This window comes from Rhamphochromis sp. 'chilingali' (assembly GCF_963969265.1).
Source record: "Rhamphochromis sp. 'chilingali' genome assembly, chromosome: 18".
NCBI lineage: Eukaryota > Metazoa > Chordata > Actinopteri > Cichliformes > Cichlidae > Rhamphochromis > Rhamphochromis sp. 'chilingali'.
In genome coordinates, this window is record NC_137945.1 from 884,581 (window position 1) to 906,261 (window position 21,681).

The window sequence follows — 21,681 nt, forward strand, 5'->3', positions numbered from 1 at the left end:
CATTGGGTGTTTCCAAATTCAGGGAGAGGATGCTTCGAATGCCACATTTGTAGGAATTTATATCACATGGACGCGACGAAGACTGTTCAAATTTGAAGTCTTCCAAATGCGTCCTTCATTTCCCTGAATTTGAAGGATGGTTCAGGTGTGTCCTTTGTGGCCCAACATATCCCAGGATTCATTGCGGGCCATACAGGAGATATTTCTCTGATAATGATAGTGATCGAAGCGGGAGTTAATGCAGGAGGCGAACACTTTCAAATGTAAGTATATGAAAATCTGGTGGTACAAAAGTTTTTATAGCGGGTGTGTTGTTAGGCTCTGGGCATCTGCATAGACATGTTCTTCTTTTGAGAATGTGAGGACAAACTTGAAAGAGAGACACTGTGAGAGTGGACACATCCACACTGCTGCTGCATCTGTGCTCACCACGATGGCCTCCTTCAGAGAGATGGAGGACTCACTCTGTCTTCTGGCTGATGTACGTGTTCAGCTTTGAACAGCTGTCGTTCCAGCTGCTTTTAACTTTGTAGTTTCACATTTGTACAGACTTTATATTTTTATAGACGTGTCATATACGAGCCCTTAAATCATTTTCATTATCACAGTCTACACTCTGCATCATGAGCTGGTCAAAGGGATTAATGTCACAAAGGTTGTAATTCATTTCATGTTTCATGTAAACTGCTGTGAGGTCACAGTGACACCAGCAGATGCAGTTACAGCCTCTGTCCCCCCGAGGCTGACGGCGCTCTGTAAGCTCTTCATATAAGTTTTGCTTCTTTTTTTTGGCTGTCAATCTTTAACGGCTTTGAATCTCAGTGACCTCCACCTCAACGAGAATTTTACTCAGCTTCCTCCTAATATTTCACAATAAAAGCTGTGCTCAGTGTTTTTGTGAACATGTTGCTTGTGGTGTGAGGCCGAGCGTCCCAGCAGGAAGCGCCTTTATGGCTGTTGTTTGGCTCCTGTGGGACTTTCTGAAAGAGTGAGAGTGAATTCCTGGAGTGCTGCAGTGTTTCTGACAGCAGACTGAGCTCAGACGTGTCTGCCACCGAACCCTCAGTGAAAACACACCAAATAAGACGTGAACTGAAGCAACGTGGCCTTCTGCTTTGTGCTCTGTACAATAATCATATTCATGCTATTTATTTCAGACAGTAACAGCTCAGCTTCCCCGTTCTCCCAAAAGAGGCTTAAACATGGACTCCACTGACGTCCTCGCTGTGACCCAGGCCGCAAAAAACAAGTTCCCCTCAGCTGTGGACTTTCTTGGAGCTCCAGAGATCCACCCAGCAAGGTTTCAATTCAATTCAATTCAATTTTATTTATATAAATCACAACAACAGTCGCCTCAAGTTGCTTTATATTGTAAGGTAAACCCCACAATAATACATACAGAGAAAAACCCAACAATCATATGACCCCCTGTGAGGAAGCACTTCCTGTTAAAACTCCCTTTTAACAGGAAGAAACCTCCGGCAGAACCAGGCTCAGGGAGGGGCGGGGCCATCTGCTGTGATTGGTTGGGGTGAGAGAAGGAAGACAGGATAAAGACATGCTGTGGAAGAGAGACAGAGGTTAATAACAGATATGATTCAATGCAGAGAGGTCTGTTAACACATAGAAATAAATGTACATCTTTCAGTTCCAATACACCTTAGCATCAGCAGAGTATGTCTAATACTTAAGTGCTGTAATAATCTTATTCACTGAATTGCTGTCGGTGTACTTCAATTTAACTCAAATTGTCTTAAAAGGCAAGAGCATCTTCAGGTTTACTGAAATAATATTTTTTCCTCCATGAAAAGCGTTCAGTGCAGCAGGATAGCGCATATAAAAGTGCATATTTTTTGGGATACGTTTTTGGCACACTCCGTTAAACGCACACCGCATCTCTTTTACTCTTGTTGCCAAATCGTGTTGAATGCGAGTGATCTGACCATCATAAGTCAGGGGGCCATTATCTTTAGCTGCAGGGAGGATCCTCATCTTGTCTACCGGATTATGCACCTTAATAATCATTGCATGAGGGTGGTTAGGTCTTGATAATCCAATGGACCGATGGGCTCTGTTGATTTTGATCTTCCCCTGTTTAGTTTGAAAACTCAGCAAAGTCGGTCGACAGCCTTCAAGGAATTTCACCGGTTCACGACCTTCAGTGTCCTGCATCATCTGGCCCGGCATTTGTAGCGGTTGGGCAGGTGGCTGCGGCGCCGGAGGAGCAGGCGGGTTGGGCTGGGGATGCGACATTGCGGCCCAGGTTTCGGCAACACTGTGACGTCGGACCCCAACACACGCACACAGACCGTGGGTGACAGCACACTTATTTTATTATGACTGTTCACTGTGGTTTAATGCAGGGACACAGACACTCCCGCTCAGTGGTCACTCCACTCCCTCTCCTCGACTGTCACTGAAACATAAAAGAGTCAGAGTCAGTCTCTCGTCCCAAACACCTGTTCAGCCCCGTCTCCGCGCCGCCCCTCCTCTGCAGCGGGCCAGAGACCACACCCCCGCCACACAGAGAAATCAAGATTGGGTTTTTAAGCACAGGCTGCACAACAGCATGTTTAAAACAGGCTACACAACACCTGATTTAAGACTGCTATTACAAATCGCTAAAATGTCACAACTGACAACCTTAAAAATCCTTTTTAAGAAATGTATTGGAACAACTTCATTTGGACAAGATGATGTCTTTATGCCAATACAAAGTTCTTCCACCTGATCAAACCACACAGGCTCAAACAGTAGAGCAGGTGAATTTTGCAAACATGTCATGGGAAGGCAGAGCGTTCATAAATCGAAGATGTTTTATCTTATTGATAAAAAACTGCAAAAATCTTTCACAAGTTTCTGTGAAGCTATTTATGTGAGAAGCAGGAGAAATATTCAGGAAAGCCTGGGGTTGTTGGAGCTATTCTCAATAATATTGGCAAAAACTTTGATTTTTCTGCTTTTACAGTGTCCTGGTATCGATACACAGGGCTGCACATAAGTGGTCCGCAGGTGCACATGCACTTCCAAAATAAAAGACATATAAGAAGTTGCAACGCGCGTTTGCGTACATAAGATTTTCTGAAGAAGGACAAACATTTGTTTTATATAATATAAAAGGCACCGTTGTCGTCCGAGAATACGCGCTTCTTTTGTGGTTCGGACTCCTTCTGACATTTCTTTGGAGGTGGAGGAACACCAGAGTAATTGCTTAAAGCAGCTTCTTCGACATCTTTAAGAGTTCTAAACAAATGTCTGTCCTCCTCCAGAAAATCTTCCCTGGTATCCATGATTACAAAGTTTTAAAAAAAGAAGATCTTATCGCCAGAAGCGTTTGGCGATCATATACACGCAGAGAGTAAACATTTTTTAAGTCAGATAAAATAAATAGCACAAATACAAGCAAGGTCAGACGGCAAGCCGTACACACTGGCGCCATCCTGAATCTGGTGTGAGGATCAAAGTGGACAAAGTGAAATGTGACAGAAAATAAAGCAGACATGAACGTGTACGAGAGCTCTAACGGTATAAATGTGACAGCTTGGAATAGTTCAGCTGTCTGACTCGTTTTTATTGCTCTATCTGAGAAGGGACAGAGTCTGAAATCTGACCTGAGATCAGAAATGGTCTCCTTTAAGTGCAGCTGAGGAACCTGAAGATCCTCCATGATGGTGGCGGGGCGGAGCTGAGAGAGAGGACGTGAGGAAGAAGAAGTGAGCAGGATGAAGCAGTTCACTCGAGCACGTTTGATCGCGGTGCGTCTGAAGTCGTGGGAGAGCGTGGACGTCTCGTACAGAGCGGCCCTGATGGCGTCTGGTAGAGGTCAAAGGTCAGTTTGAGGACATCTGGAGCAGAACCTCCACACCTGAAGCACTATGATTCCTGAAGCCTCTAGCTGTCATGATACACTGAGACGTTTGAAGCCTCGCCAATGTCGTGCAAAGGGAGGTTTCCCCTGTCGGGAGCGCGCGCTGGGCTGTCCAAATCCCGGACAAACAGTGTCCGTCATTCCTGATGTTTAGCTCACAAACACTTCCTGAAACTTTGGAGCTGTGAGCTCTTTATACAGTAAAGTTACAGAATCATCAGGAAAACGTCGTTGGTTTGTAACACGTGAGAACAGAACGTGTCTCATGTTCTCTGTGACCCACACTCGTCTTTCACCGTCTCACTAAAGTAAACCTCACTACTTCCACGTCGAGTTGGTTGGAAAGGAGGCGGAGCCAACTGGACCCGCGATCCCGACGCAGGTGAAACACACTCTGTCGGGGATACCTGCCTCGGCACGACACCTGTCCAGGAAGTGTTGGAAGTCTTGGTGATAAAGAGTCAGGTTGTGTTTTACTGACTCTTATTCTGAAGGAGCCTGTCAGGAAGAGGACGCTTCCCCCATTCAGGTCACTTTCAGCAGCATCATTACAGATATTTGATGTTTGTTATATTTTGATGTCTTTTCTGTTAATCCAAAGTAAAGTATTTGTTGTGTGCTGAGGATTGAGCAGCGATGGTCAAATGAAGCTTTCTGAGGCTTGTATTGAAGAAGCTTTTCAGCACAGGCCTCTTTGGTGACATCTGGTGGCCAAAAACATGAAGCGCAGTTGAATCTGCTTAATGTAAAGTGCTTCATCGTGATTGGCCGCTCTACAGAGCTTCTGTTTCATATCGGGCTGATGTGGAGCTTTGTGTGTTTGTGGGGATGTTTTAATAATAAATCATTTAGATGAACAAACCTCCCTGGTTTAAACCGTGCTGTGTTCTCCTTTTGCTTTGACTTCTTGATGTTTTTAGTAATAAACAAATACAACATATATAACAATGTACAGAACAATTATATAATAGGCTGTGAGTGTGCTGTGAGGTCCCTGCCGCCATATGATTATGTAATTAACCAGTGGACGCGTACATTTATAGATAACATGCTATAGAAGAGCGCATCCTCTCTTCAGCACAAACACTGACAGACTCAAGAACAGTTTGTTTCTACAAGGCATTCTATTCTATTCTATTCTATTCTATTCTATTCTATTCCATTCAAACAGATAAAATCACCTATAATCTATCTGTCTGTACTGCCAGTCTTTCACCAGCAGGGCGTGTGTGCACATGAAGCCCTGAGAAATGAACCTTTTTGGGAACCATCAGGCTGGAAGGAGCTTAAACCCTGAAAACTGTGGCGAGTTGATCAGAGTACTAGTAGTAGACCTCCTACTGTCCACACAGAGGGATCTTCCACTAACGCTGACACTTGACTGGTCAGTAGGCGGTGACGTCATACTTATTGATCTCCAGTCTGGAGGTGAGAAGCTATAACCTGATCTTCATAATATTATAAGAAGTTACCATGACGATTTTCCCTGGATAACATCAAATCCAGGATGGTAGTTCACTCTCTGCTCGCTCCATCCAACAATCATCAGACATGCATATCTCAGGGGAACCATCACTCATTAGTTTCAGACACATATGAGCCGCACACCATGCATCACCTCCAAGTCACACACAAATCTGTGATGATCACTGATCTGAATGTGGAGAGTCAGAGAGAAACAAGAACGATGTGTCTTCTCTTCATCACCACAAACCAAATGAAACATGATGGAGGAAGCTGGCTGCAGAGGGGCTGTGAACATGTTTATTTGGACATGTTGGACGTGTTAACATGGAGTATGTGGGGACTGAATCCACGGAGATGTTTTTAGTGGGAGGGGTTCTTTTCTGTTTGGAGGACATCAGCTGCCTCCTCTGGAGGACAACCAAACCAAACAATGTTCACTTAGAGCTTTCAAACATGTGACTGTGGTGATCATGTGACCCACAGCCTCACAGTCTGTGATGTCATCCTGCCTCACTTCAAAAGATCAAACAGGCTGATACGACTGTGTGTGTGTGTGTGTGTGTGTGTGTGTGTGTGTGTGTGTGTGTGTGTGTGTGTGTGTGTGTGTGTGACAGTATCACAGCACTAACACGTCTTTCTCTTCTCACTCGACTTCTCTGCAGCTTTAACCTCATTTGAAGGATTCCAGCAGCAGGTTTGGATGTGTCGGAGTTTCCAGACGGCCTTTAAACGCATCATGATGTAAGCGGCTGCACTGACGGGGAATAAAACACCTGAGCAGGTGTGCTGCTGCTGCTGCTGCCAACAGGATGTCCTGCTGCTCTGGCTGCTGCGTGAGTCCCAGCGAGGAGCTGCTGGATGATAAAACTCAAAGTCATGACAGCAGCAGCTGATTTATTCTCCATTACTCATTTATATTAATTTATAACAGGGACCCTGAACACATCACACATTCATTCATTCCCACTATGATTCATAACAGCTTCATTTACACTGAATGACACCATATTCGAATTTCCCAGAGGAACCCACCCGAGGGATTAATAAAGTTCTATCTTATCTTATCTTATATGACAGCTTTATATATCAGATTATATAGAAAATGATTTCTATTCATGTTTCTATTATTAAATCTGATCTGGTAATCAGGTCAGATTCTGCTTTTCACATCAAGAGACTTTTATCAGGTCAAATGTAAATAAAAGAAGTGAGGAGGTTTCAGGTTTCAGGCTGGGTGTGCCTGGGTCAAAGGTCACTGTGTGTCCTCTCCTGCTGCAGGGATCAGGAAGAAGGAAGAGGAGGAGGAAGATGGACGTGTCTGTGCTCAGAGAAGAGTATCGGAGCTCCAGAGAGAGGAGGAGGAGGCACACTCAGGTGCTGCTGTTCAGGACAGGTGAGAGGAAACGCCGTCTGATCCACTTCCTGTTTGACTTTGGACAAAATCTTTAAACTCGGTAAAAATCCATCTGTCAGGTTAACTGATAGAAATGAGACTTGTTCCTTCACAATAAAAGCATGTCAGACTTGCAGAGACTGTGCTGGATCCTTTGTGAACGTGTTTTAATCACTTATTTCAGTAAAAGTAGCAGTACTACAAAGTAAAAGTACTATAAAGTAAAAGTACTCTGTTAACACCATTTTCCTGATGTGAGAAACACAAATTTGCTTCTTCTGCTGTTGTAAAATATTAGCTTTTATTTTGAAGGTAAAACTTCCTGTTGTTGCTCTGGCTGATGTGACTGTTGGAGGTTTTTCTTCTTTCTAAAGTGAACTCACAGGATCTGATGGCTGTGTTTTTATTTTCATCATATTCAGTTTCTGTTTCTAACAGGTGAGTCTCAGGTGAGTCTCAGGTGAGTCAGTGGGGCCACAAGTCGAGTGCAGGAGCTGCAGTTTGTAGCCGGTTGAGCCTTTGCTTTACTGCAGTCAGACTGCAGAGGGCGCCGTGTCTCTGAACTTTACCTGCTGCTCACCTGGATGAAATCACCTGAGAGCTGAAATCTGCTGTGCGCCGCCTTTCATGAGTTCAGGTGTTTCTTATTAAAGCAGCACAAACAGAAACACTGATCAGTGATCAATAATTTGAAAGGAAGAATCTTTAATAACTGAGTGTTCAGAGTCAAACATGTTTCACAGACAAATATTCACATCTGAGCGTCACAGATTAGAAACCATTCATCCTCTTTCAGATTATTACTTCCTGTCAGCTGATCCTTTGGGTCCTAGTCTCTCTCTGATGATTGGACGCTCGTGTTGGCTGTGGGCAGGTCAGGATTCCTCACGTTCTGATTTCCGTCTTTAGTCTCGGAGGAGCTGTCCGAGGCCGTCGCCATCGTCCCCGCCCCTCAGGGTCTGACGTTACCATGGCCACCACCCGTGATCTTTGACCCCGACCCCTGGCACGTCCACCTGGACCTGCACCGGCGCTCTTGCCCAGAGACATCCAGCAGGTGAGTTCCTCTCTGTCAGAGCTCCAGCACAGCAGGAGGTCTTCATCATGTCCGCCTGAGAGGTCTTCATCCCTGCTGGGAGGAACCCACCTGCACGCTCTGGAGGAACATGGAAGGAGGTTCAGTGTTATCACGCCTCCTCACAGCTGTCCTCACAGTTTGCTCTCTCTGATGATGGTGAAGCTTCAGTTTGTACAAATCTCTTCCCGTGCTGTTGTTTTCCTCTGCAGACGCTCCGGCTCGTCCTCCTCGGAGGTCGGCGGCTCGCAGCACGAGTCCAGATACAGGAGACTCTCGGCTCCTCCGAGCAGCTCCTCAGAAACGCCTCCCTGCTGCTCCTTAAGCGCCACACGAGAAGAGGAAGATCCAGACCCTCCATCCTTCAGGGGCTCCAGGGGGGACCTGGCGTTTCCGGACTACTCTCTGGGCTTGACGGAAAGCTCCACCCCTATCACTACCAGCCTGCAACAGGACCAGCAGGAGAACCGGTCTACACAGAAGGAGACCAGTAACAGCGTCCTGGAGGGGAGGAGCTCCAGGACGCTCAGGTTTACCAGGCAGCAGAGCGTGGGGGGGGCATCCTCACACTCCCAGGTCTACTACCCGTTCCCCAGCAGGAAGACGCCGAGGATCTCTGAGGCCGCCAAGAGGCTGGGGATGTACTCGAGCTTCTGAGGAGGACCGGGTTCAGCAGCAGGTCGTCCACGTGGAGCCTCAAAGGGATCAATACGCGATCGATCGATACCTGAACCGATTAATACATGAACTGAGTTTTTAAAGAGCAAAAGTTTGATGGTCCATCCTTCCCTGAGCTTCACAGAGGAGCTCTCATCATCATCATCATCACCTGTGACGTCTCGCTGGTTATAAAGAGTTCTTCATGTTAGCGGCTCAGTCGTACATGAAGGTTCAACAGCATCATTTGAATCTGTCAGCAGACCTTCAGCTCTGTTATTATTATTATTATTTATAATTACAATAAACGCTTAAAAATAGATCTTTGATTTTTTCTTAATTTCACTAAATAGTTTTTACTTCTAATCATAATTTTCTTTTGTATCACGTACTCTTTTAAATTTTATTTAGTCTATAATATAATTTCATACATTGTTTACTTTATTTTGAATTGATTTGTATTTTATTATGTACATTTTTAATATTTTTGATCAAATTTTTATTTTTTATTTTTTCCAGCAAGAGAAACCAAACACATGTTCACGAACTCGTTCACTTTATTTCAGACTGTACACTAAAAATTACACGTGAATAACGAACGCTACCTGGATCCAGGTGATGAAGCAGTGGGAGGGGCTTCAGTCAGAAACGTCACAGACATGTCAGGCCTGTCACGAGTGAAAAGAAGACTCTGAAAAACTTTGGGATGTTAAACTTTGCTCTGCAGGACCCAGCTGGCACTAACGTGGACGTTCTTCAGCCGATCGCTCTCATCTCAGATTTTTGGAGCTTAAAATGCGACACAGTCACGGCTCGCAGGCTGTTTCATCATTTTAGCTTCTTTTCTGTTTCACTACTGGTGGACTGAGCAAATCTGCTCGCCCATATAAAATCCTCCAACCAGGCTTTGACATGATGATGATGTCGTTGATCCAATCAGGCTGAAGTCGAAGCGAGCAGCCCATCTTCAGGTGGCTGAGGGTTCCTGTGATGACTCTGATCTTTTTTCAGGTAAACAGGTGTAAAAGTCAAACTCAAAGCTGGCTTCAGTAGAAAATGGCGGTCGCGGGATTTCACTGATGGCGGTTTGAGGCTCAGCTGTGGCTCTTCTGCACAACTCTCTCCTCCAATTGCACGTAGCGCTTCAGCAGCTCGTCGTACACCTGAAACAAAACAGAGGAAGAAATCCTGAGCTCACCTCTGCTTCCTGACCTGACAGAGAGGGCGGGGCTATATCTGAGACATCACAGACACTTTTCAAACACGCTGCATGTCTGCACCTTAATCTCAGCGCTTAGAGGCCATCTTGGAAACACTTGTGGGAGGCTGTGTCAGGTGTGATGAGTCCGTGTGTGTCAGTGAGTGAGCAGCGAGTGAGTTTAATGAGTGTTCACAGGTTTGTTTGATGGAAACTGACTTACAGGAAAGTGGAGGAACTCTGAACGGGACAAGAGCCTGCACTGCAAAAACTCAAAATCTTGTACCAACCTTGTGATCTTGAACCAAGTGTATTTGTCTTATTTCTAGTCAAAATAATCTCATCAAATTTAAAATGAGACACAATCAACTATCCATCCATCCATCCATCCTCATCCGCTTTGTCCGGGGCCGGGTCGCAGGGGCAGCAGCCTAAGCAAAGAGGCCCAGACCTCCCTCTCCCCAGCCACCTCCTCCAGCTTATCCGGGGGAACACCAAGGCGTTCCCAGGCCAGCCGAGAGATATAATCTCTCCAGCGTGTCCTGGGTCTGCCCCGGGGCCTCCTCCCGGTGGGACATGCCTGGAACACCTCACCCAGGAGGCGCCCAGGGGGCATCCTTGTCAGATGCCCGAACCACCTCAGCTGGCTCCTTTCGATGTGGAGCAGCAGCGGCTCTACTCTGAGCCCCTCCCGGATGGCCGAACTTCTCACCCTATCTCTAAGGGAGAGGCCAGCCACCCTTCGGAGGAAGCTCATTTCTGCCGCTTGTATCCGCGATCTCGTTCTTTCGGTCACTACCCACAGCTCGTGGCCATAGGTGAGGGTAGGGACGTAGATCGACCGGTAAATTGAGAGCTTCGCTTTTACACTCAGCTCCCTCTTCACCACGACGGACCGGTGCAGCGTCCGCATTACTGCAGCTGCAGCCCCAATCTGTCTGTCGATCTCCGGCTCCCTTCTCCCATCACTCGCGAACAAGACCCCGAGATACTTGAACTCCTCCACTTGGGGCAGGAACTCATCCCCGACCCGGAGTGGGCACTCCACCCTTTTCCGGCTGAGAACCATGGCCTCAGATTTGGAGGTGCTGATCCTCATTCCCGCTGCTTCACACTCGGCTGCGAGCTGGAGGCCCTCACCCGATGAAGCCAACAGAACCACATCATCTGCAAAAATCAGAGATGAGATTCTGAGGCCACCAAAGCGAAAGCCCTCCGCCACTTGGCTGCGCCTAGAAATCCTGTCCATAAAAATTATGAACAGAACCGGTGACAAAGGGCAGCCCTGGCGGAGCCCATCACCCACCGGGAACGAGTCCGACTTATTGCCGCCACCCGGGTCTGCCAGTCCACAGGTACTGCCCCTGATCTCCACGCAACATTGCAGAGGCGTGTCAACCAGGACAGCCCTACAACGTCCAGAGCCTTCAGGAACTCGGGGCGGACCTCATCAACACCAGGGGCTCTGCCACCAAGGAGTTGTTTAACTGCCTCAGTGACCTCGCCCCCGGAAATTGGCGGGTCATTCCTCTCATCCCCAGACTCTGCTTCCTCCTCGGAAGACGTGTCAGTGGGATTGAGGAGGTCCTCGAAGTATTCCTTCCACCGCCTGACAAATTTCTCAGTCGACGTCAGCAGCGCTCCGCCAGCACTATACACAGTGCAGGTAGAGCACCGCTTTCCCCTCCTGAGACGTCTGACGGTTTGCCAGAATCTCTTCGAGGCAGTCCGAAAGTCTTTTTCCATGGCCTCTCCGAACTCCTCCCACACCCGAGTTTTTGCTTCAGCCACTGCCCGAGCCGCATTCCGCTTGGCCTGTCGATACCTGTCGGCTGCCTCCGGAGTCCCACAGGCTAACCAAGCCCGATAGGACTCCTTCTTCAGCCTGGTGGCTCCCTTCACCTCTGGTGTCCACCATTTGGTTCGGGGATTACCACCACGGCAGGCACCAACCACCTTGCGGCCGCAGCTCAATGCAGCAGCTTCGGCAATGGAGACGCTGAACATGGTCCATTCGGACTCAATGTCCCCAGTCTCCCTCGGAATGCTGTTGAAGCTCTGCCGGAGGTGTGCGTTGAAGATCTCGCGGACTGGGGCCTCTGCTAGACGTTCCCAGCACACCCTCACTACGCGTTTAGGTGCACCAGGTCTGTCCAGCGTCTTCCCCCGCCACCTGATCCAACTCACCACCAGGTGGTGATCAGTTGACAGCTCAGCCCCTCTCTTTACCCGAGTGTCCAGAACATATGGTCGCAGGTCTGCTGATACGATTACAAAATCGATCATCGACCTACGGCCTAGAGCGTCCTGGTGCCACGTGCACTTATGGACACTCTTATGTTCGAACAGGGTGTTCGTTATGGCCAAACTGTGATTAGCACAGAAGTCCAATAACGAGCACCGCTCGGGTTCAGATCAGGGAGGCCGTTCCTCCCAATCACGCCCCTCCAGGTCTCGCTGTCACAATACTTGTGACACAATCAACTACTGAGTAACATTTCAGTAAGATTTAGAAAACATGTTTTTAGAAAGGGCATCTTGAAACTACATCATTTTCACTACATCATTTTCACTTGTTCCACTGGCAGATTTTTTTCACTTAATACAAATTTTTTTTGCTTGGAATAAGTGAAAAAGTCTGCCAATCAGCTACTCAGTGGCTGATTGTGTCTTATTTTAAGTGTGATGAGATTATTTTGATTAGAAATAAGACGAATGTCCTTGGTAAGACTGAGTTTGTTCAGTGTGTTCTTTGGACTCATCTGCTCCAGCGTCCTACAGGTTGTTTTAGACCTGATTCCTACAGCGACACAGAGCTCAAACACACTGCAGCTGAAGAAAATAGCAGCAAACAGAAAAATGCTGCAGAAGCTCACAGAGACCAACACAGGGGTTTCATTAAGGTGACGGACCAGCTGCAGCAGTGACAGGAAGTAAAACATGTGAAGGACTGAGTCATGTTTAAAAGAAGCGGAGGATTCATCAGGTAACGTGTGTTTGAATCACATGACACATAAAATCCAGCAGGTATGTGTTTACGATTAGCTGTTTACTGTTAGTGTGTTACATGTGCAGCTGGTCCGTCACCTTAATGTGTCCCCAGAAACACTGGTGTTGGTCTCTGCTGGAGAGCAGAACGTGTTTCTGTGGTTATGAGGGCACGTTTCATGAAGCTCCTGCCTCAGAGACCTGCTGCACGGTTCAGCTTCAGAGGCCAGCAGCGCATCATCATACAGTGGCCGCCTCACCTCCTTCGCCTTCGGATGCGGGGTGGCGACCAGTCGTGGTTCTGGTGCTTTCTTCACCACATCAATGAAGGACGCTCCGGATTCTGCCACCAGGCCTGAAACCAGACATCGACCAATCAGAAGCTTCTTACAGCCATATTTCACAAACACCTGAAGCAGAATTCACTGATCTGCCTTTTTCCTGTTCTGATGTCAGACGGTCTCACTGCAGGCTGTGAATCAGTCATGTCACCATGTTTTTCTGTTTTTAGACATAGTTTCCCTTTTTTCATGGACCTGAGTGCAATGTTTCATCAGAGCGGTCTGACAAAGTAAAGAAATTGCCTGAGTTTAAGAACTTGGTCCAAATATTTTTATTCATGTGAAAGGAAATCAAAAAATATAGAACCCTGTTTCCATTTCCACAGACCAATGAGCAAGGTGTCACAGCCATCTCCATCAGGGCTGCCACCAGAGTACTGCAGGTCATCGGGCTGAGACCAAGTATACAGTCTGCATATATGCAGCTGAGCTGAGACTCCACAGACATCTCATGATACCATAGTATTGTGAATTAACATTTTCTGATTCGCTTTGTCAACATCTGCTTTATCCAATCACATAAAGTTATCTCACGTCAGTTATTAACAGACTGCAAGTAACTGCCAACTAGACCACATTCAGCCTGCTAACAGTCTGCTTCCTCTCCTTTGTTCCTTTACTTTTATGTCCTCTCCTTCTCTTCTCTCTTCAAACTGAAACTCTCTCAGAGCTCAGAGACGAGGCAGTCTAGTGCGGGTTTTTCAAAATAAAAGCTGTGAGCACACTGACCGTGTAGAGCTCTGTAGGCTGAACCCAAACAAGTGGAGTCGGACAGGTCGATGGTGTAGACCGGAGCGTTGAACACGTCAGACAGCACCTATGGAGGAGACCACAGGAAGTGACTCTTCTCCCTCTGAAACTCACAAAAATGCTGCTGCTTTGATGACATCATTATGGCTATGTCCATCTTTTACATACAGTCTATGCATGTGGGTGCTAATAAAGCCTCAGACAGACCTGCAGGATCTCTTTATTCGATGACGCTCCTCCCGTCGCCAGAACTCTGGTTCCTGGAACTGAAAACACAAAATGTCCTCCCAGCTGAGACTTAAAGCACATTCAAGGTTTATCTAAGGAGGACGACGGCTTTACCGTCACCTCAGTCACAGTTACAGCGCTCTGGCTCAGAATCAGAACCAGTGTAAAGACTTCTGTATGAAACGAGGGCTCAGGTTTAAAACGTGTAATCAGAGCTGAGCGTGATCCACGAGTTTCCTCACACAGTAAATTCAAACAACAAATGGAAGCGTGTGAGGTCTGAGGAGGTCTTACTGATGGAGTATCCCAGTCTCTCAGCATGAAGCCGTCTAGACAGGAACTGACCCTCCACCACAGCCCGAACCTCCACCTGAGGACTCAACGAGGACACCTGCAGGTGGGACACATGAAACAGGTTTAACAGGTGAGACAGGTGTGCCACAGTCTGGGTGTTACAGTTTTTTCTGATTGCTTAAGCACATTTTTTGTAACTATTGGCTAATTTTGCAAAACTCTTCACACAAATAAGAAAACCTGTCACCCAATCATCAAAACATTGTAGTTCTCTTGCAAAAGCAAACACAGCTAGATTAACTCTCCACACCTTCGTAAAAATGGTGTTTCCGTATCAAACAGTACACACAAGCCATCATCTACTAAGCACACAATGCGCCAACTGCGCACTGATGGTATGAATACAAAACACATCTGGCTTTTGCTTTCTCTGTGCACAAGGTAGGCTATGTCAGTTTGAGCTCATACTTCTGTCATAGATCCATAAGCATAGAGGGATCCAAACTTCAAGTACTGGTGTTTATTCACACACATCAAAACAAACACAAGTGTTTATTTCCAAGTATAGGATTATTTGCAGTCGCCATAATGACTCTATGGGTTACTTGGTCTGCAGTGAACATGCTTCCTCTGCCCCAGCATCTGGTCATCTAGCAATTCTGTAAAGTAACAACTTCAGTATTTTTACATCAATGGTATTGGTGTTTCTCATTGGCATATGGCAGTGCTACAAATCTTTGTGCGAAGTGACTGTACTCACCGATTCTCATTTCAAGATGTCCTTATGGTGCTTGCTACAGTGTAGCGGCTCGAGTTAGGCTGGACCCGTTGGCCAGCTACCCTCAGGGTCATTCCACGGTTGATTACATGGTCCACTATTGTAGCTCTGATGTCATCAGCAATTCTATTTCTTACTCTTCCTACCCTTCCTCTGCCCCCTCCTCGTCTTCCTCTTGCTCCTCCTTGTCCTTGTCGTCCTCTTCATCCTACTTCTTCACCTCCACGTCCTCTTCCTCGGCCTCCTCTACTTCTCACTCTTTCTGCTCGCTCCATTGTACTCCGCACACACAGCTTACCTGTATTATAGTGCTTAGGCTGATTGCAAAGTGAACTGATTATCTAAAAAAGTTTTCACATGTGAAAGTGTGCCAGACAGTTGGCAAATTAGTGTTAATGATAGCCATACATGTGTATACTTTTGCTAGGAGTGTGTTGGAAATGTGGTAATTGAGTGTTGTGCAGTGAATTGTGCCTACAGTTTTGCAAAGTGTGTGTTACAAAATTGCAAACTGAGTGCAAAGCAGTTTTTGTGCTTTTAGTTTTGCAAACTCAGTGAGTGGTTTTGCTATAAGTCTGAATAGTTTTAGAGATTGTGCTACAGGAATCACAGTTAGGGTTTAAGCATTCAGAAAAAACTGTAATAGATGGAAACATGATAAATGTTGGTGCACAGACCTCACAGTCAGCAGAGTCAAAGCGATGAACACCAATCACAGGAGGAGTGATCTCCATAGTTTCAAAATAAAAGCCTGAAAACACACAGCACAAGGAATCAGACAGAGGAAGCAAGGAAGGAAGGAAGGTAAGGAAAAAGAAAGGAACTGAAGCAAGGACAGGAAATGATGAGGTGAAATGAACCTCACCGATGTTTCCATGGTTTCCGAGCGGCGTGTCCCTCAAAGCTGCTGAGAAAAGTTCCCATGATGCTCCAGCACACTCGTTCCTGACGCGCTCCCTCGTCAGAGACCCGTTCTTGAAGCTGCTGATGACAAAACACCTGAAACACTGCAGCCTGTCTCTGGCTCCACCCCCTTTCCTAACCAACATGGCGGACGCATCGAGGAGTCTGGTTCCCTCTGACTTTCTTGACATCATTGAACCCTCACCTGACAGCTCACCTGTTTGTTTGTGTGTGTGTGTGTGTGTGTGTGTGTGTGTACCACAGCAGAGCCATGTACTCCTGCTGTTCCACCGGGTTACAGAAGACGTGACCCTCCAGAGCCGGACGAGGCTGCTGCAGCCACAGGAACACCGTGTCACTGGTCCCCAGACTCACCTGGACACACACACACACACACACACACACACACACACACATTAACAGCCACAGTAACCCGACGTGATGACAGGAAGTGTGCCAGAGTCAGACTCACGGCGACGTCTCCGGGCTGCAGCCTCATTCCTGCCAGCGACGCTGAAACAGAAACAGGTTTGATTCAAACGTTTTTCACGTTCAGTTTATTTGAATCACGTCTGTTTTAGCATTTTTTATTTTTATTTATTTATTGTTTTCAATTCATTATTTTTATATCACTTTATTAATTTTGTGTTTACTGATGTTATTTTATTCTATTTTGTTATTAATTTAATATTTTATTTAATTTCTCATATTAGTAGAACTTTTATTTATGCTTATTTGTTTTACATGCTTTAGATTTCTCTTTAATTTCATGGTGAATCATAACCCACATGTTTAGTTAATTTTCACATTATTGTGGTTGTCATGCAGTGCTGATGTGGACCTGTGTGACTACAGGTTCACATCAGCACAAGTAACATGTTTACATGATCTCATTAAATGCTGGTTGTTAGTTTAACTTCATATTTATTCTATAACATATTTCAGCTGTTTTGTTGAAGCTTGTGTTTGTTGTCTCATTCAGGATAAATAAAGTTCATCTCATATGACCTCACTGAGATCAAGCTTTGCAGGATTCTTTCAAACAGGCCTGATGTTTGTGTTTAAACAGTCACACTTCATGATGTTGGGGAACAAATCTAATGATTAACCATCAATAATCTCACATGTACCTGGGTTGTCTCCAGTGAACGCCACCACACTGCAGCTCTCAGAGAAACCGTACCGATGCACAAAGTAGGAGGAGACGGGGCCCTGCAGACAGGCAGACCAGAATGTCACGGACCATCATGAGCACAAAAAAGCTCACAATCAGTGGAAACATTAACTTGTTATCCCTTTGATCCAGGTGATTGATAGATGGATTTTTTGTCTGCTTATTTTGTTGGTTTTTGTTTTTTGCCCTTTATCACCGTCCCTCTCCCCCGCTGTTTTTCTTTCCCTCTTTCTTTCTCCCCTATTTAGCAAGTGAAAATAAAATCAAATAAACAATATGGAGGAGTTGTACTTACATCTTCTGCATTCAGCTTGTCCTCGGTCATGGTTTCCTTCCACTTATAGCTTTGCAAAAAGTTGCGTAAAAAGCACTTGCAGCAACAAAAACATAATATTCCAGAAACAGGCTTTGCTGATCCGATCAGCTGTTCGTAACACTTCCTACGTTACCCGCCCGAAACCGGAGCTGATGTCGTTTTCGCGTAAAATGTATTTTTTTCCTTTAGGGCGTTTACAAAGACATGCTGGTGTTTTTAAATTAATGTTTGAGTTCCTGCCTTTCTGAATAGTTTCTGGGATGCAGAACTCATTTTTCCTGCAGTTTATAAAAGTTGGTGTATTTCAAAAATAAAACTTTGAAGACACTCAAAATAAATTTCCTGTGGCTGGAAACTTTTGTGCAACTTTCTTGTATTTACAGTTTTGAGGGATAAGCCTCTGAAATTTCTGCAACTGGAAATATATGTTTAAAAAAACCAAAAATGATTTTCAATTTTTTTGTAATTTATTGCAATTTTTGGAATTTATGTAGTTCCTATGAACTTAATGCAGACATATTATTACTTGAAATGCTCCCAAAGTGCCACTACAGCATGTAAAATATAAAGATGGTGGACTTGGCTCTGTGGTTTTCATGTGTATCCATATTCAGTGATATAGCTGGAAATTAACTACACATATAATTCTTCTCTGTTTCTCTTTTTTGACATATTTCTCAAATAACCTATTTTATCATATTTATAATAAAACTGTAAATTCTGTTTTTGCTGTGACACCTGAATACTTTTAGTGGCCTCTGTGTGGCCACCCCATGAAAATATTCTGGAGGCTCCCCTGCTTACCAGCACAGATGTGGAGGGCAGTGGAGCTCCCAGCAGCTGGTCCAGGTGAGGAGCGGTGGCCTGCAGGCAGATCTCAGACCAGTTTCTGGTCCTGATGTCCAGCAGATTCATCCCTGAGCCTGAACAATCGATCATTGGGTTCATTGATTAGCTGATGGGTGAGAGACCCTCAGAGAGCGACGAGCCACACAAACCGTACCGTCGCTGTAGTCGATGGCAGCGTAACCACCGAGGAAGAGAGAGGCGGCAAAGCTGCTGACCAATGAGATCCTCTGAAACCAAAAACACACACGTTCATCAGGTGTGAGGAAACAGCTGGAGGTGGGACTGTGCAGGTGCAGTGACGCTCTCACCTCGGTGTCCTGGAACTCCTCCGCTCGGGTCTGACGCAGCTTGGCGATCTGGTTTCCTGTGAAACGCTGCAAACACACGGACGCGTCCTTTAAAGCTCTTTAACACACACACACACACACACACACAGATGTGGCACAGCTGGACCTCGTAGGCTCTGGATCCGGTGATCTCCGCCAGCCTCAGAGCGCCTCCTGCTGCCGCCTGCAGGTCCTCACACTGCTGAGTGCTGCTCGAGTCCATCCACACCGGACTGTCCGACACCGAGAAGCTGTCCTGAGGACGCAGCAGCACACCTGAGTCTGCATTTAACCACACACACACACACACACACACACACACACCTGCAGCAGCTGGTGCAGGTCCTGGTCCGGGTCCAGATGTTTCAGAGTCTCAGACGCTCCTCTCCTCCAGAACACGCTGCCATGTTGCTGAGAGACAACACAAGTCAACCAGACTCCATTCACTTTTCTTCAAATTTTACAGGCTGGTTCCCGCCTCCTGCCAGGTGATGGCAGTGTGCTATATGATCAGAAGTATGTGGACACCCAGTGAGCAGCTCCCTCTGAGCTGCACATCACTCAGCAGCTTTGATTTCAGCAGGTAAATGTTTAGCGAGCACAAAAGTGCTTCAGGATTTACTCCGAGTCACACGTGCTGATGGGAAGTCGTGCAGTTAGTGTGACACGATGCTGTCATGTACACTGAAGCACTTCGTGAGGAAACTGACTCTGTCTCAGGAAACTTCCCACCACACTCCACTCATTCTTCTCCAGATTTTAGTGGAAATTTGTTTTTAGTGTTTGCTGCTAAAAACAGAAACAAGACTGAGTTCATAAAAACAGAAGGTTTAATATGACATCTGCGCTGTGATCAAAAGTATGCGGACACTCCTGGTTCTCCTGTGTTAAACAAGCTGTTCACTTTAAATTTGCACCTGAGAACATCAACATTTGAGTAAGTTCATACTGCACCAGGAGAACTTTGTACTGTGGATCAGCTGACAGCACAAACTGTCTGAACTTCCTGTTTCCCTCAGCACGAGTGGAGGCAGCACGTTAATAAGCACAGAGTCACACCTGTCCAGGTGTCCACATATTTCTGCTCATACTGCAGCACCCGTCCTGTTCATGCTTCACAAATTATTGGACATTTATGCCAAAGTCTAACTTTAACCATCACCTGACCGCTGCCTGACAGCGCTCTGACACGGGAGAAGTCAAGCCCCGCCCTCTTCATCTTGTCCAATAGCAGGTCCAGAGCCTGGAGGTGGGGAATAGCCAATCACAGAGACACAAACACAGGTCAGGCGTGAGCTGATGAACCTCAGCGTGAGTTAATAGTTTAACAGCTGTGTGTGTTACTGTGTGTGTGTGTTACTGTGTGTGTGTGTTACTGTGTGTGTGTCTCACCTTGACCCACATGAGCACAGGTGAGGTGACAGTGAGTCTGTCAGTGTGGATATGAACTCCTCCCTGAGTCCTGAGAGCAACAAATACACCTGAACGGTCAGACTTTCAAAATAAGACAGTGGCTGGAATCCTTTCACAATAAAAGCCTGCCAGTCACCCTGACAGGTGTGAGTGTGACTCATGAAGCCTTCCAGCTGATGCTGTCAGGTTTATATGATCTATACCTGAATTCGGGCAGCTCGGCGTCAAACTGCACGCCGCTCTGATGAACCACACGCAGCTCTCCATCGATGACCACCGCCTTCAGCTTCAGGAAGACATGAAGAGGAGCAGAGTAAAGACAGAGCTGCTGATTGGACAGGAAACCTGGGTTTAAAGTGCAGTGGAGGGGGCGCTGATGTCACATGTTAGGAGGAAATGTTTCAGACTGTTTCAGGAAACCACGGACGAACCTTCATCTGAACCGTTGAAGCTCCGCAGGACTTTTACTTTGAAGGGACTGTTCCTGTTTCATTGTTTCATGAAGTTGAGCTGATGAAAGTTTTAGTGGTTGTAAAGAAAAAGAATGATTTATATAAGCGATGAATGAAGTGAAGAAGAGGATGGTGCAGCTGGAGGTGCTCGCTGTCTTTATACAACTAGGATCTGATAATTGTTGTACTTCCTGCTGCTGTCTCGGACACATCCGTGTGAAAACTGACATTTTTACTGTCACTCAGACTTTTCAGGGATAAATGAAGGAAAATGACGTCATCCTGTTCACAGAGACGCTGACAGGTTATCGGCCACGTCACTGACGGCAGCTTAAACACCTGAAATAGCATCTTAGGCTTTATGAGCTCAGATTCACTGATCAGCTTCATTTCCTCTTACTGATTATTGGAAACGTACCGGACGTCAGCAGCTCTGTGACAGCTTCTGACGTCATCGACCTGTTTCAATCTGCGAGTGCACGCGGGTCAAAACCTATCCGATCAGCTGGACTCCGTACTCTCGTACGGAGTCCAGCTGAGACAACAAATCAAACCTTCCGCCGTCTCCACGTTCTGCGCCTGCGCACTAAAGTCCGTTATTTTACTGCTACGTGCACGTGGACAGCATGTCACAGCAGACTCCGCGCAGGTGAAGGAGGGACAGGTGAGGTGCTGTTACCTGCTGCGTGCTCAAGTCAAGGCCCAGGTAGAGAGGAGCGCGCGGAGCGGAGGCCATGAGCGCGAGGAACCACACAGGAGGAGGAGGGGTCCAACGCTTAGTGACACAGCCCACAGGCTCCTCCTCCTCCTCAGCGCAGACTCCGTGTTCGTGCTTTTAAAGGGACAGTTCACCCAAACCCTTTAGTTCACGTCACAGACCGACATGGTTCAACGTGGCTCAGCCAATAGAGTGGACAGGGTTTATTTGTTGTTGTCAGTAGCAACGAGGCCTACGATGGTGCCAGAGCACATGTTGAATCAGCACTATGGGCGGACTTCACACAGGGACAGTGTGGAAATGGAATAAAGGTGAGCGTTATCTGAGGTCCATGGACACGCCTCCAGGTCACATGACGGATTTAATCTGACACAGCAACGAGCTGCAGCCACGCTGAGTCTGTGTTTTAACTCCTGTTGAAAGTTCAGACTTTAAACTACACACCAGTTTGTAAATGTTACTGATCGGCCACTAAAACCAGTCACGATAAAAG

The 21,681-nt window shown here is 46.4% G+C and overlaps 2 protein-coding genes across 5 annotated transcripts; one reads left to right on the top strand and one right to left on the bottom strand.

Annotated features, from left to right (window-relative positions):
• The first annotated feature begins 22 nt into the window (after nucleotides 1-22).
• On the top strand, nucleotides 23-8,780 carry LOC308386187 (uncharacterized protein). Of its 2 annotated transcripts, XM_080865544.1 has the most exons (7): nucleotides 23-263; nucleotides 1,158-1,300; nucleotides 2,100-2,310; nucleotides 5,998-6,168; nucleotides 6,614-6,728; nucleotides 7,638-7,785; nucleotides 8,016-8,780. In XM_080865544.1, the coding sequence occupies exons 4-7, from the start codon at nucleotides 6,145-6,147 to the stop codon at nucleotides 8,458-8,460; spliced, it is 732 nt and encodes a 243-aa protein (XP_080721670.1). In that variant the 5' UTR covers nucleotides 23-263; nucleotides 1,158-1,300; nucleotides 2,100-2,310; nucleotides 5,998-6,144; the 3' UTR covers nucleotides 8,461-8,780. The 2 variants fall into 2 exon arrangements, with proteins under 2 accessions (XP_080721670.1, XP_080721671.1); XM_080865545.1 differs by lacking the exon at nucleotides 2,100-2,310.
• A 219-nt stretch (nucleotides 8,781-8,999) lies between these two features.
• xylb (xylulokinase homolog (H. influenzae)) lies at nucleotides 9,000-21,334 on the bottom strand. Of its 3 annotated transcripts, XM_080865525.1 has the most exons (20): nucleotides 21,150-21,217; nucleotides 20,450-20,528; nucleotides 20,222-20,304; nucleotides 19,998-20,067; nucleotides 19,768-19,848; nucleotides 18,930-19,016; nucleotides 18,733-18,861; nucleotides 18,588-18,653; nucleotides 18,434-18,506; nucleotides 18,235-18,353; nucleotides 17,071-17,152; nucleotides 16,413-16,453; nucleotides 16,200-16,315; nucleotides 15,903-16,018; nucleotides 15,715-15,788; nucleotides 14,260-14,356; nucleotides 13,945-14,003; nucleotides 13,717-13,804; nucleotides 12,907-13,001; nucleotides 9,000-9,623 (listed from the first exon to the last, which is right to left on the bottom strand). In XM_080865525.1, exons 2-20 carry the CDS (start codon nucleotides 20,453-20,455, stop codon nucleotides 9,555-9,557), a joined length of 1,551 nt encoding a protein of 516 aa, XP_080721651.1. In that variant the 5' UTR covers nucleotides 20,456-20,528; nucleotides 21,150-21,217; the 3' UTR covers nucleotides 9,000-9,554. The 3 variants fall into 3 exon arrangements, 2 of the variants coding, with proteins under 2 accessions (XP_080721651.1, XP_080721650.1); XM_080865524.1 differs by lacking the exon at nucleotides 20,450-20,528 and having other exon boundaries at nucleotides 21,150-21,302; XR_013969743.1 differs by lacking the exons at nucleotides 9,000-9,623; nucleotides 12,907-13,001; nucleotides 13,717-13,804; nucleotides 20,450-20,528 and having other exon boundaries at nucleotides 13,963-14,003; nucleotides 15,020-15,788; nucleotides 21,150-21,334.
• Between the last annotated feature and the right edge of the window lie 347 nt (nucleotides 21,335-21,681).